The 15,164-nt window shown below is 32.0% G+C and overlaps 1 protein-coding gene across 4 annotated transcripts in view; it reads left to right on the top strand.

Annotated features, from left to right (window-relative positions):
* The window catches only part of LOC118201102 (single-stranded DNA-binding protein 3-like), a 231,722-nt gene that overhangs the window by 179,585 nt on the left and 36,973 nt on the right, over positions 1 to 15,164 (top strand). For all 4 annotated transcript variants that reach the window (XM_085814470.1, XM_085814469.1, XM_085814471.1 and 1 more), the window contains 2 exons: positions 4,253 to 4,323; positions 6,983 to 7,025. In XM_085814470.1, the coding sequence (XP_085670596.1) occupies positions 4,253 to 4,323; positions 6,983 to 7,025 (114 nt within the window). The remainder of the gene's footprint in view (positions 1 to 4,252; positions 4,324 to 6,982; positions 7,026 to 15,164) is intronic.

Here is a 15,164-nt window from a genome sequence, read left to right as displayed (position 1 = left end):
TATTAACACCAAAAGGTCTAACTGTGTGAAAAGTAAAAATAAACATCTTGGGAAAATAGGAATAGTTACCATTCGATGTAACCAAAGATTTAACCATTTGCATTATTTTCTATTATGCTAAGGCCTTCCATTATAAAACTTTTAATTGTTTCCTGAATGCAGTAATGTTGCATCAATCATCTATTGTACTGCCATATTCTTTAGGTTTCCATTATTTATTTCAGTACACATGAAATCCAACTTAAAGTAGTATGTTGGTATCACAGTTCGCATGATATTGTTACAAAGTTTGTAAACATGTAAATACTCTTAGTAAAATGGTTTGTGAGTTGTAGTATTTCTTGTGTAAAGTATCATGATATGCTGCAAAAATACGAAGCTCCGAAAAAATAATTAGTCCATTTAACATTGAAATAAATAGCTCATGCTAAACTGGCATTGGCTTTAGCGATTAATTTTTGTCACCCACCAAAAGTTGCTAAACTTGGTGACATTTTGGTCCAATAACTGTAAATGATTTTATCAGTTTATGTAACTTTATATGCCTTCCACCAATTTTGAGAAATCAAACTTACTGAAAATTTCTTTGCGGCTGGGGAAAAACCATATACACAGGATCAGGTGAGTATGATACGTGTAGCTACACTTTTCATCCAGACTCCAGTAATTTTTGTCAGTGATCAAACATGTGTGTAGTCTTGTTTTCAGGCTCCTACTGATGAGCCAATAAATCAGTTTGAATGTGTGCTTTCACCAACTAAACAGTTTCAAAGAACCTATTTTTCAGAAACTTCTAAGCTCTTTAATCTGATAGGAACTGCATTCTCAGTTATATGAGACCTCACGCAGGTTTGATCACTTGAGAAAAATTGTTGGAGTTTGGAAAAATTTTCAAAATTTCTTTTATACTAAAGCATTCAATTCAGATGAGGCCGTAAATCATCATCTTCAGCTTTTTGCTGATAAAGTTTTTTTTTTTTTTTTTTTTTTTTTTTGTGTGTGTGTGAGAGAGAGAGAGAGAGAGTGAGGAATTATGAAGCTCATTATATAAGAAAGCAAAAATTATCAGAACAAAACAGACAATGCACTATTCCTTATATAAATAAAAGATCTTTGATGAACATGGAAAAAATGCATCATGACTTTTCAACCTTGTACATGGCAGTCCCACTGCAAACCACTTTAAAATAATGAAGAGTTTGCGTTGAGTTCAAGATTGCTTCTACTGGAATAATGCAAGGGTTGATGTGCAGAAGTGATGCCTGTGCAGGCTGGACAGAACTGAAGAAATGCAGCTGAGGGAAGCTGTAACATTACATTGTAGAAGCTCCTTTTGAACACATCAGGTTCAATATCCTGCGACCTCTCCGCAATCTACTAATGGCAACAAATACGTCCTTGTTGTCATTGATTACTTTACAAAATGGTCCAAAGTGTAACCTATTGCTGATCAAGAGACTATTACGTTAGTAGAGATACTGGTACAGCATTGGATTTTCAGGTATAAAGTGCTCCTTCTGTTACATTTTGATTAAGGAAGGCATTTTATCTAGGCTGTAATTAAACAATTCGAAATAACCTATTTACCATAGACAAAACTCAAATGATACCTTTATATCCACTGTCAGACAGCATGGTAGAGAAGTTTAAGCAAATCATTCCTAACAAACTGTCACTTTTGGTCTCCAGAAACCAGTAGGGACCAGAAGTTTGTTTTTATTGGCCTAGTTCAGTGCTCTTCATGAGAGTACTGGCTATTCCCAATCACAGGTGATGTTCAGTCATGACCTTCGTCTGCCTTCTGATCTGTTGTTTGGTCACCCTCCGGATGGGCCTTCATCACCTGAGAAGTACATTCACGATTCCAGGTAGATTTTGAAGTGATGTACAGTTTTGCACAAGAGCAAGTCAGCCTAGCGATGGAGAAGATGAAAACCCGGTAGGACATGAGAGCTATTGCAACATCAAGTCAACGAAAGTTACAAATTGTGGTTATGGAATCCGATTCCACAAAAAGGAAATTACAGTCATTCTGGGACAGTCTGTACACAGTCTTAAACAGGATGACCAACATTGTAGTTTGGGTCCATAAATCGTCAAATTCTAATCCTGAAAACATTTATTACAACAAGCCATCCCCTTGCTATGGCTCTTGTATATAGTCCTCCTAGTGTATAAAATGTAAGGGATATCGATTCAACGAAAGTGACACGTTGTGGTTATATAATCCAGTTTGACGGAAAAGGTTTTCTCTTAAACTACTGTAATCCTGGGAAGGTCCTTAAGCAGTCCTTCAATTCTCAAATTCCAAGCCTAAAATCATTTATTCTGACAGTTAGCTGCTTACTATGGCCCTTGTACATGGTCCCCTTAGTGCATTTAATATAAATAGTATACCAAGACCATGTTCTTATGTGTATATATATTTGTAAATTTATGCATGTGGTCTATTTGTTTAATATTTGATTTGTTGTATGTCATGTAGTGAAATTATTATTTTAGTGTTGCATTGATTTTCTATAGCTGAAAGTATGGCTTCCTGTCCAGGCATTGTACTGCCCAGGTCATGCAATCGTCTGGAAGGGGGCAATGTTATGAATTTTGTATATAGTACAAAGTCTGATATACGGACGTCCAATTTCCGGAATGATCTAAAATCCGGACCTCAAAGCCAACAACAGCCTTTTTTTAGAATTTTTTTTTTTTTTTTTTTTTTTGTATGCTTTACGCACATTTGATTCCCCCTCCCATAATTCACTTTAATTTAATCCATTATCACTTTCAGTTGCATTTAAACAAATTCTTGTTCATCTTTCATAACAAGGCTCCCATACAGGCATCATTGTTGATTTATGGCTTTTGTGTCAAAACAGCTAAAAACAGGTCAAAACAGTTTGTGTCAAAACAGGCAGCTGTATTTTCATGGTTTCATCACATACCTAACCTGCCTCCCTAATATATACTTTTTTCCCCCTATTTTCAAAGTTAAAACCCATTTTGAACAAATAAAGATATGACATATTGGAATAGTATCAAAAAAATCTGCCATCAAAACTATCTAACTCAGGAAATTGGGTATCAAAAATATGTCAAGAATTGAAAACAATGTTGACGTACAATGAATGAATAGTTTATTATTTCAAGGGTCACAAGATTTAAATAGTATGGTTTCTCTGAAAAAGTCAAACTCAGAACTTTTTGATCAAATCTTATATTACTTATAGTTGTTTTTTAAATACTTGAAATACAAATATTCAAAATTTCAGATAAAGAGGACTTAATTGGTTATTCTAGATGAATATCTAAACATTTCAGATACAGTCAAAAGTCGTTAATCCAGACTCGTCGGGACTTCGGCAATTCCGGATTATCGATTTTTCCGAATTATAGATCATCAGTTTAAATCTCGTAAGATGGCATGCAGAAATTCTAAAATTAAAAATATGAAACCGCTATTTATGAAATAAAGAACAATTATGATCTAAAGGGTATCAAAATTTACAAAAAAAAAGCTTAATATTTATTTGTTTACTTTATTAAACATTTCTTTCAATATAAATTGTTTCAGTTGCTTCGTTTTATGTGATAATACTTTCTCTTTAATTCTATAAACAGACATAATTTCTTGTTCAGTAACAAAGTTCCGCTGTTCAAGTCCCGTAATTGCTGTGCCGAGAATACCGACTAACTTGTCAATTGAATTTTTTTCGTTTTCACTAACCTCTCTGTCACCTTCTTCATGCCTTTATCCATTTTTTGTAGCAATTCCACTTTTTGTTTGATGGACATCGAAACATACTTTCGTTTTGTAGATCCTTTGGGAGCTTCAGCATCGGAAATTCTATTTGACATAATCGAAAGTTCAAGTTTACTTTTATAAAATTGCTCTTACAGTCTGAAAAAAGTAATAAGCCAGATCCAGTTCGACGATTAAGGAACAACGCAATCATCAACATTAACTGAAATAGATAATTAGATAATTTTAGCTTATATTGTCCGTTTTACATTAAACGCGCACGCGAAAACGTTTTCTGCACTTGCGCACACGCATATGCGCTGTCGTAAAGGTCTTATGCGCATGTGTCAACGCGGCGCATGCGCAGAAAGTTTTTAGCTTTGAGGTCTGGATTATAGATCATTCCGGATTATGGGTGTCCGAATTAACGACTTTTGACTGTATATTTATAGCAAAAATGTTGTAAAAGTAACCGTGTGAGGATTTTTTTAAACTTATTTTTCTTTCCATTTTTAGAACTATGGTGGCATGAGGCCTCCTAGTGGAGGAATGGGACCATCTGGGCCCCAGATGTCACCTATGTCTATGTAAGTAGTTCATATTATTTGTTTAAATATACTTTACTAAATTTAATAATTAAAAATGTTTATAAAACTGAGATTAGTTATATTTTCTGACTCCATATCCTTCAAGTGCTTATCTTGATTTTAAGAAGTATTGAAGAATCTAGTATACATAGCTGTGAGCTATCCCAGTTTTTCATTACATGTCCGAATAAATTACAGAATCTCCAAGTTTTTTTTTTTTTTTTTTAGCCATTATTTAGGAAAATTTTTCCCACTCATAAATGAAATTTATTGAATTAATGAAACTCCAATTGTGCAAGCTTCATTTCCCCATCCTGTAGTGATTTTCAGCAAAAGTTTTCATGTTAAATCTGTTTTGATCTGCATTGCCTTAATGTACTGTTGACATTTGTAGAATTTTGTATGAAGATTCAACCAATGTTTAATCAAATAATATTTGTATTGAACTTTTTTAAGATTAACGTACCGTATATTTCTAAATGTATTTGCACAATTGTGTCTACATTAATTGTTAACTTTATTTTTACTGTAAATACTTTGATAATATAATCTTTCATTCCCTACTTATGATATTCGCATCTTAAAAGTTGTAGCATTTTACTTGATCTGGTAAAGTTAATTAATCCAATAACTCTGCCAGATGGGAAGTGAAATTATTGCTGTGTCTGAAACAATGATGTAGTCATGAGAAAGTTAAAAGTAACCTTTTTATTTAAACAGAATTTAACCTTTTTTGGACTGCAGAGAAAGAAGTAAGCATTGAAAGAAAAATATTCCTTCTTAAGAGAGGTGTGGAAATGTTTAAAAAAAAACAGATGTGTACACCATGTGACTTCCTTGTATTGAATATTAAATTATATGCATTTTTCCCATATTTCATTTAAACATATTTCCTCAAATTTCATTAGAGATATATTTCTCATTTAATTAATTCACTTCTCACTTTTTCGGCAAGACAAAAATGCATAGAAATTCAAAATATCTTCATTAAAAATTGAAAGACATAGAAAAACATAAAACACCAAATACAGTTAAAACAATAAAAATAAACAATTTTTACAATTAAAATTGCAGCTTCTATGTGAAAACAAGCAGTTCGACTAATGGGAACGAAAGCTAATTTTTCGGTGCTCAAAACTAAAAGTTTTGTTTTGGTTCTACTCTGCAAAAAGACACAGAAGGTGCAGAAAGACTTACTTCACTATTCTGCTTCAAATTTAAATAAATAATGGCTGTTATGGTTTTAAAAAAAAATAGGCTTAGCTACACTTAAACAATTTATTGATAAGTTGTTGATATTTCTACAACTATTGGCTTAAAAATCTTAACTGGAAATTAAGAACAACATAATTCAATCATTATTAACACAAAAAAAAATGCACAATTTACCAACATATAAGAATAAAAAAAACTGAGCTCAATAAGCAGAGTAACAGAAGTGGGTATATATATATATATACATATTTATATACTTTTGGTGTGGCAGATTGCAACCAAAAAGGGAGGTACACGACTACATGCTATAGCAGTTCTATGTACAAAATTTTAACATTCCAAGATTACACTCGTTTTTGAGTTATGCGAGATAAATGCGTACAGACGCCACGAAAAAATCTCTTCTGAATCCATTTTAAATCAATTTTATAATTCATTTGGGTAAAAAGAGTCCTTTATTCTGTCCTTACATACAGATGTCCCATACAAACATCATTAAATTGCATTCAGTGGTGGTCAAAATGGATACTTTTGTTGAAATATGAAACCTGGAATTTTTTGTGTTTACAATACTTGCTTTACTTCGTACAAGAAAGTAAAAATGAGGTATGCTGCATTAAATTTGGTCATTAAAAAAGGAAAAACAGACTGTTACTGTGATATTGGGGCAGCAACTTAAAGAAAGATAAAGAATAGCTTGTTTCAATGAAGAGTTCAATAAATGATATGAATAGCTTTAATTCTAACAGACCTGTAGAAATACAGTCTTTGAAAAAAGCAATAGTTAAAAATATGCATATCATTTTGTCATCTTAAAATTTGTCAGTACAATGTTTCGCTTTTTTTTTTTTTCCTTCACCTCCTATGACTATAAGTATCAATTAAGCAATATGTGTATTTTAACAAAACTGATAAAAATATAGATTGTCAAAGAAGACTCACTAAATTTTAGCATAAAAATACATGTGAATATCAGATGAAAGCATGCATCTATTAAAATTCATTTGATTCTGAATAGAATGAAAGATAAACTACCTAAGTAAATGCAGTATTTAAAAGAGAGTCATGTTTTCAAGTAACGCAGTACATTTTTTAAGCTTAGCACTAGATTGGAAACTAGTAATATAGGTCCTGAAATTTCTTGCTAGCAAGTATAACTTTTGCACATAGTCTAATTTCATTGTTTTATACAAGGAGCCAAATTTGCTTTTCTAAATAAAATATTTAAAGTTTTAACTAATTAAAACAGAGCAGTAATATATGATGTAACTAGTATGCATGGCAGTCTTTAGATCTAGAAGTTATTTATTTGATACGTAAAATTCTTCATAATACAGATTTGATATTTTAGTTGTGTGTAGCTTTATTACATACAGTTGTTCAGTATATAAATTTTATATGTGCTAATTAAAGAAATGTTAAAATTTATTAATTTTTTTACTAGGCCTGGTCCCGGAGGCCGACCATGGAACCCAAACACATCTTCTGTGAGTAATTCAATAACAGTCATATGTTCAAATTATTTTTTCAATCTAAATCAACTGTTTATAAGATTTCAAGCCTATTTATTATAAATTATATTAGGAGGTGCTATAATCAATAACACCTCCTAATATAATTTATAAGGTTTATAAGATTTCAAGCCTATTTAGAATTCTATCACTTCTTGATTATTAATAATCTAAATGTTTAAATCCTAAATTTTTTATATGTTACGAATGATTATTTGCTTACTTCAAAAAAATTATTAAAATGCTTACATATGCTGCAGATTTTATCAGTTATAATACACATATCAGCAGTTGTCCTAAGTCCTTCTACAGTAATAGGAAGATCTAATTTTGAACTGCTCAACTTAGCTTATTATTTTAAATATTTTGTTTCTTTATATTCTTCAATGATCTAAATATTATCCCCAAAAGTGGAAGATAAAGAAGTAAATGTTCAAATAAATAAATAATACATATCTAGCTAACAGATTTTGTTTAAATATAGCTCTTTTGTGTTGCTAACAGATTTTAATTATGTGTTAATTGGTTTGATTAAATTGTGCGTTAAGAGGTTTTTTTTTTATTTATTTAAATAGTACTGTGTGTATTAATGTAACGAGCAGTTAAAAAGCTCATTTGTTATCTTCAGTTCTTTTGTTAGTTTTTCACAGCAGGAGAGAGAGTTTTTCTGGACATCTGTTTTGGTGGGGAAGCTAAAAAAGCAAGGTATAAGTTTTACAATGGTTCAGTGTATGGAAGTCACTGTTTTGCTGATCTGATGATTGGGACAGAAAATTTCAATTTGCAGAATAAATTGCTCTTTTTCGGAGGAAAGAATGAGCTTCTTGGCTGGCAATTAAGGACAGGATGTGAATTTATCCCGCTTCAAAAGATAAAATTAGGATCGAAATCATTAGCACGAGTGTTGCCGACTCATTTTGCTGGAGGTCAAGGTGACAGGCATTGTGGATTTAACTGGTAATATTTGGAGGTTAGAAAAACGAGTTTTCTCCACTTGCAATTACAAGTAACACCTCCTAATATTGCATTTAAAATGTCCAGGGCCTGACTGTGTAGCATTCCTGAAAACCAATCAAATGCTTGAAATGCGAAGCAGTTCAGATATCAGAAATTATCACAGGAAAGCTTTTTTGCTATAACAGCACTGTATTTAACTGCCACATAGCAGATCCAAGATTAAATCCCAAAGTTGTTTAACACCACCAAGGTCATCATAAATGCGTAACTCCACATATCCCATCGGTATTAATAGATGAGATCAGTGTCAGTGCTTTACTTTTCGCTGCCCAGTGCAATCACTCAGATTCCTAGAATCTGCCACCCCTTGAATTAAAAAATTTTTCACCCCTAAATTCTGCTGCCTGGTGCGATTGGATTATTCAATTATGGCAAAGCACACGAGGGCTATCTGCCTAAAGGGAGGGATGCTTTCGTGGAGGACTTTCTAAGGGAAACTGGCTTGTATACATGTTACACATAGGGAAAACTGCGAAAATGCCCATGCAGCCAGCCTGTTCGCGGGATTTGAACCTCGGACCGAACTATCAGTATTCAGCGTCTGTACCACTCGACCGCTGGTGGGCCCTCTGGTGCGATTGCATATGCTCTAGCACCAGCCCTGATGGTGACATAAGTAAGCAGCAAAGGCTAAAAGTGAGTCTAATGCCTTGGAACACCACATTGGTTATAGAAGCATTGCTTGAAATGAAAGTGTACAAAAGAAAAAACACAAATCTGATAATAAAATTACTCTAAATCTACTCTTTTGATCAATGGATAAACCATTTCAAATTTCTTTTGGTTTTTTAGTATGTAAAATGATTGTAATAAATAGTTGCTTAAAAAAGTAATGAGTATCACATCCCAATTTGTATCTTTTTCGTGACATATAACTGTAGTTCTGTTTTGATAATCAGTAACAACCATTAGTTAGCAAGGGTTTTCGACTGTCTATGTAATTCCTCTTTGAACGGAGTTATTTTACATACTTTATTTAAAATAATAATAGTTAGTACAGTCAAAAGTCGTTAATTCGGACACCCATAATCCGGACCTCAAAGCTACAAATTTTCTGCGCATGCGTCAACTTTACCGCTGCGAATTTGCGCGTGCGCAAAATACGTTTACGAATGCGCGCTTAATGTATAACGGACGGGATAAGCTAAGCTAAAATTATCTAATTATCTATTTCAGTTAATGTTGCAGATTGCGTTGTTCCTTAATCTTCGAATTGGATCCGGATTATTATTTTTTGCAGACTGTTAGAGCAATTTTATAAAAGTAAGCTTGAACTTTCGATTATGTCAAATAGAATTTCCGATATATATTTACTAATATGTAAAGGATATACAAAGCGAAAGTATCTTTCGGAGTCCATTAAACAAAAAGTGGTATTGCTGCAAAAAATGGATAAAGGCCATATCCTTTGTTTATCTAAACTTTAACGTTTGTTTATCTAAACTTTAACATTTGTTTATCTAAACTTTAGCGTTTGTTTATCTAAACTTTGTTTATCTTTAACACCATTGGAAGTTGATCTGTCAGCACTATCCTTATCTTAAGGGCAGATGTTTTTATTTTATTTGGCTTATAATTGCTTACTCAATGTATGATTTAAATCAAATGCCTGGTCATTGTATTCCCTTCCACAGCCAAGAAAGTAACAGAGGTTATTGAAAACGAAAAAATTTCGATTGACAAATTAGTGGGTATTCTCCACACAGCAATTATAGGACTTGAACAGCCGAACTTTGTAACTGAACAAGAAATTATGTCTGTTTATAGAATTAAAGAGAATGTATTATAACATAAAAAACGAACGAACTTAAACAACTTACATTGAAAGAAATGTTTAATAAAGTAAACAAATAAATATTAAGCTTTTTTTTTTTTTTTTGTAAATTTTGATACCCTTTAGATCATAATTGTTCTTTATTTCGTAAATTACGGTTTCATATTTTTAATTTTATAATTTCTGCATGCCATTTTACCAGATTTAAACTGATGATCTATAATCCGGAAAAATCGATAATCCGGAATCGCCGAAGTCCCGACGAGTCCGGATTAACGACTTTTGACTGTATTATTATTTTCAAAATTCATTTTGATTTCATAACAGTTCAAATGATAATTTTTTAATTTTTAGAATTTACATTTGTTACAAGAATGCCAGCTGCCCTGGATGAGGTGGTTGTTTTGCAGACTGACTGCACATGCTGTGGGACTTTAGTTTAAATTATAAATAGAGTGTGGATATTTGTGACTGTAGTATGTTTGTAGAGCGAGTATACTTAAAACCTGCTGATCTGAAAGAAAATTAGTTGAGACCAGTGGAAGACTTTCATTTCCTCCATAGAGCATGATTTTTCAATGTGTAGGTCACGAAACCACGTGGAGTTAAATTCACAATTCAGAGGAAGTTTAAGGTTTACAAAAATAAAACATTTCTGGATGCTCAGTGACTGAAAATTATTGAAAAACCAGTTCAGCAGTACCGCGTGAATACTAAGCAGAATAGTTTGTGAGTTTTTGATAATGAAAGAGTTCTTACACCAGTTGTCTAATCACTCAGCTGCATCTTGTCATCATCTCCTACAGATTAACGCTGCAAAGCAGCTATGGCTATACCTATTTTGAGATGCTAGCCCCACCTCCCAGGATTATTGCATATCCTAAATTATAATGTTTTGTTAAATTATTATTCTGTGAATATTGACAAGTAAGTATAAAATTAAGCCATATTAAATTCTCGCTGTGAGCTGCTGAGAGCATGAAACGATCCAAACTAGGATGATATTGTTGACCTAGCTTGCAGTATTTTGCAATACACCAAAGAAATATTTTGAATTCCTTACATACTAGAAAACAATGCTTTCAGAAACTTATTGCTATCAGCAAAAAATGTTATCTTGCATCATACAAAACACCTTATTTAATTGGAAAAAAAAATAAAAAGTGTACATGATGGAAGAATATCCCGTGTTACCTGCTGCAGTAAAAATGTTAGAAATAATTGATAAAAAAAAAATTAAAGGTAGAATGGTACTTTTCCATTTCACCGGCGCAAAACTCGCTAAGCAGACTTTATTGGCGACAACATACATTATACACACAAAAAATGTTTAAAAAATGTTAGTCCTAAGAATTCTATTTTTGAAGGCATAAACATTTTAATATCGCTTAAAATTTTATAAAAAGCCAATAAATAAAGACAATAAAATTATAAAAAGACATTAATTTAAGAATTTACTATGCTTTCATAGTTCAACATCCTGTTTCGCCGGTTCATATCACATGACCCCAAGCGATCTCATCTCACGTATACTACTCTACAAAAATATAATGCTCTCAGTAATTATCTACATTAATTTCGAGTTAAATCTTAATTTGGAACACAAGTTTAAATGCAAGAAATACTTCAATTCGTACGAATAGCTTACTCAGAAATTATGTAAAACTGCAGTGCTTTACTTCGCTAATGCATTCTCATTAGAATTGATGAATTTAACCCTTGACGTTACCTTTTCTATATCTTCGGCTTCGGGTAAGCGCTGTGATTGCATCCTAATTGATTTAATTGCCGAAAATGGCCTTAGACATAAAACTGAACTATCTGAATGAGGCGTAAAAGATTACCAGCGAGAATATTCTGTTTGGCATCGGTTGTACCATTATTGGCGACTTTATCGCTTGCGCCGGCAAAATGGAAAAGTACCGGTAGAATTTGTAAAATTCTTTTAAAGAATCATACTGTTCCCAGATGAATTTCTGATATTAATAATGACTGGTTACAGAAGCTTATTACTTAATATCTTCATATGAAAGAAATTGCATAAAGAATTATTGTTTTGTCATCCATTGAGAGTATGTACAAGAAGGGAAGACGTAGTTGGTGAATTTTTCATAAAGTACTGACGTAGGTGAGAATGTAGGAAGCTGGAATGGAAAAGCACTCACAGCTCCCCTCCCCCAAAAAATATCAGATTTAAATTTGCTTTATAATACTATCAAAATCATTAATTTCTTTAACAGCTGTTATTTCCATAACAGTTATCTGTTTTCAGACATATAAATTCCAGTTACCAAATCTTATTACTACATGCTGAAATACTGTGCCAGTTACCAAATCGTATGCAGAATACAAATTCATGCAGGTCATTACAGTTTAAAAATTATTTTAATTGATTATAAGAAAGTTGGTACATTTGTAACTGGATGAAAATCTAATTTTGTTGATTTTTTGCAATAAATTTGGCTTTTAAAACCATATACAGTCAAAAGTCTTTAATCTGGACTCGTCGGGACTCCGGCGATTCCGGATTATAGATCATCAATTTAAATCTGGTAAAATGGCATGCAGAAATTATAAAATTAAAAATATGAAACCGTAATTTATGAAATAAAGAGCAACTATGATCTAAAGGGTATCAAAAGTTACAAAAAAAAAAAAAAAAAAAAAAAAAAAAGAGCTTAATATTTATTTGTTTACTTTATTAAACATTTCTTTTAACGTGCGCATGCATAAAGCATACATTACGCATAATCGAAATTAGAAAATTGCAACCAGAAAACTATTTGATGTGTATTCGTGATATTTATAATGACAAGGAATTTGATTTAAATCATATCAGAGACGGAGTACATCAAGATGAAATACTGCATCTAGTAAGGAATTATAAGGCAAATAAAATAAAAACATCTGCCCTGAAGATCAGGATAAACAGATTTCGGAACGGTTAGAGAAACAAAGGATATGCCTTTTTTATAAAATTGCTCTAACATTCTGCAAAAAATATTAAGCCGGATCCAATTAGAAGATTAAGGAACAACACAATCTGCAACATCTGAAATAGATAATTAGATAATTTTAGCTTAGCGTATACTGTCTGTTATACATTAAACGCACGTGCATAGAAAGTTTGTAGCTTTGAGGTCCCGATTATAGATCATTCCGGATTATGGATGTCCGCATGAAAGACTTTCGACTGTATATTGATTGTCAGGTAAATAAAAATTAGTGAGTTAAATGTGTCACTTCAAGGAAGTAATTGTAATGTGTTCAGAAGAAATAGTTTAAAAAAAAATTATAGTAGTAATTTAAATAGTTTAAAGTAAATATGATGGAAAATGGATCATCAGAAATAGGTATAGCTATAGCTACAGATGCTTTTGTAATCAAAAACTAACCTTTCTAAAGGCATAGTTCTAAAAGTTACAATTCATCATTTGAAGTATGTGAATCCATGATTTCTAAAATTACTTACCTTCAAATTTTGATGTCGAAAAATAAAATTGTTTCATAAACTATATTTAGTTACAATTATTAATATCAGTTAATTATATTTATATCTGAGTTATCAATAGATTCAGATACAGAAATATTTTTATTTTTCAAAAAGTCGTTGACTGGGGATCAGGACAAAATTTCCATGCTTCATATGGCATTTTACACTTTTGAATGTGCCCTCCATAAGATGATTTCATGGTCAAAATTGTGAAAACTTTCTGATCATTTTGGATCCATTTTCCAAGATCATCTTGATTAGTTTCAGAAGTTGTGAAAGGGAAAGGAAAATAGGCTACCATAAATTAAGAATTTTGCCAAGTGAATTAATTATTCCTGTCGCAGACTGAAAAAAAAAAATGCACCAAGCAGTGGCGGCTCGTAATAAGCACTGTGGAACTGCATCACCCCCTATTTCCATTTATTATTATTTTTAATATTTAATATAGTGTGTCCTTTAGTCTTTAATTCTTTCTTTATACTTTTACAATACATAATCCTTAAGCTTAATGTCAGTTGCCATCCCCTACTTTGTGAAAAAAGTACGAAATTCTTTGTTTGGAACTGCGTGCTTAACAGTTCCAGCGACATGGTGTTTGGCTGTTCTGTGCATGCGCGCACAGAAAACAGCACGCGAGCCGAGTAGCGAGAAGAGCACTGTCGCTCTTGCAGTGCCGGAATTCTGGCATGTTGTTGCAAACGTGATTTCTTTTTACCCCTCGCGTGTGGTATTTCTCCACAAGGTGGAACTTCATCATACGAACCATAAACAGAGTTCATGAAAATTTGCAACCTTTAAAAAATTGCCTTACTGAAATTCAATAAACATCAAATGCAGATCAAACTATTGCAAAAGCAACAGGAATTTAAAAAAAAAAAAAAAAACGGTATGATAATTATTTCAAGTTTTGGTTAGAGCTTTTTTATCAGATGCATTATGTTGAAATAATATACAACTAAATGTAATCCAGAGAAATTAGTGTGTTGTTTAAAGTTAACGAATATATAACAAATTTCAAAACTGCTATTTTTTAAGAAACTCAAACTACTGTAAGAATTTTTCAAAGACACTGATGGCAGAAGCTAAGGAAATATGTGATTTTATACTATGTATTGATATAATGCACAAATATTCTTCCACTAAACACTTAGCAGCTGCTAAATTGTTAAACAAGAAATTCTTCGCTAGTTTTAGGAATAAACATTCTACAGAAGAAATAGTACTGACCACTGAAGTGTATTTAATGATTGACAAAGAAAAGCTTGAAACTGAACTAAAAGTATTCTATTGTAGGTCTGATATCCATGAATACTGCAAATTAATTGATCTGAAATTTATCTTCGAAAATAATCTAGATGATGTTCTTAGTGAAATTACGAAACAAAAAAAAAAAAAAAAATTCTCTTGAGAGTTCCTATGACTACATCAGAGGCAGAACGCTGCTTTTCAACATTTAAAAGAATGAAAACTTTTCTAAGAAGCACTAGGAATTCGGAAAGACTAAATGCGCTTGCATTGATTTCAATAAAGAAAAATCTCCTCAGTTGTCATCCAGAGATCAAGGAGAAAATTATTGATCTTTTCGCAAAAATTAAAACAAGAAGAATGGATTTCATTTTTAAATGAATAGACAAAGATTGAACTGTAACAATTTAGGTTAAAGTAATTAAAAAATGTTTAATTTTGTTCTTGTAAGATTTCATGAAGTTTCAAAATAAATTTTCTTTTTATACATGTTTATTTCCTTTTAGACAATTTTAAAACAAAGGTTAATTTTTTTTGGAACAGCACCCCCACTAATTTTGGCTACAAGCCACCACTGGCACCAAGA

The sequence above is a fragment of the Stegodyphus dumicola genome, chromosome 4 (genome assembly GCF_044657685.1).
Source record: "Stegodyphus dumicola isolate Sdum_Otavi_A_Nest chromosome 4, ASM4465768v1".
Lineage (NCBI taxonomy): Eukaryota > Metazoa > Arthropoda > Arachnida > Araneae > Eresidae > Stegodyphus > Stegodyphus dumicola.
Note: the sequence above shows the minus strand (reverse complement) of the source record. Positions and strands in the feature narration are given on the sequence as shown.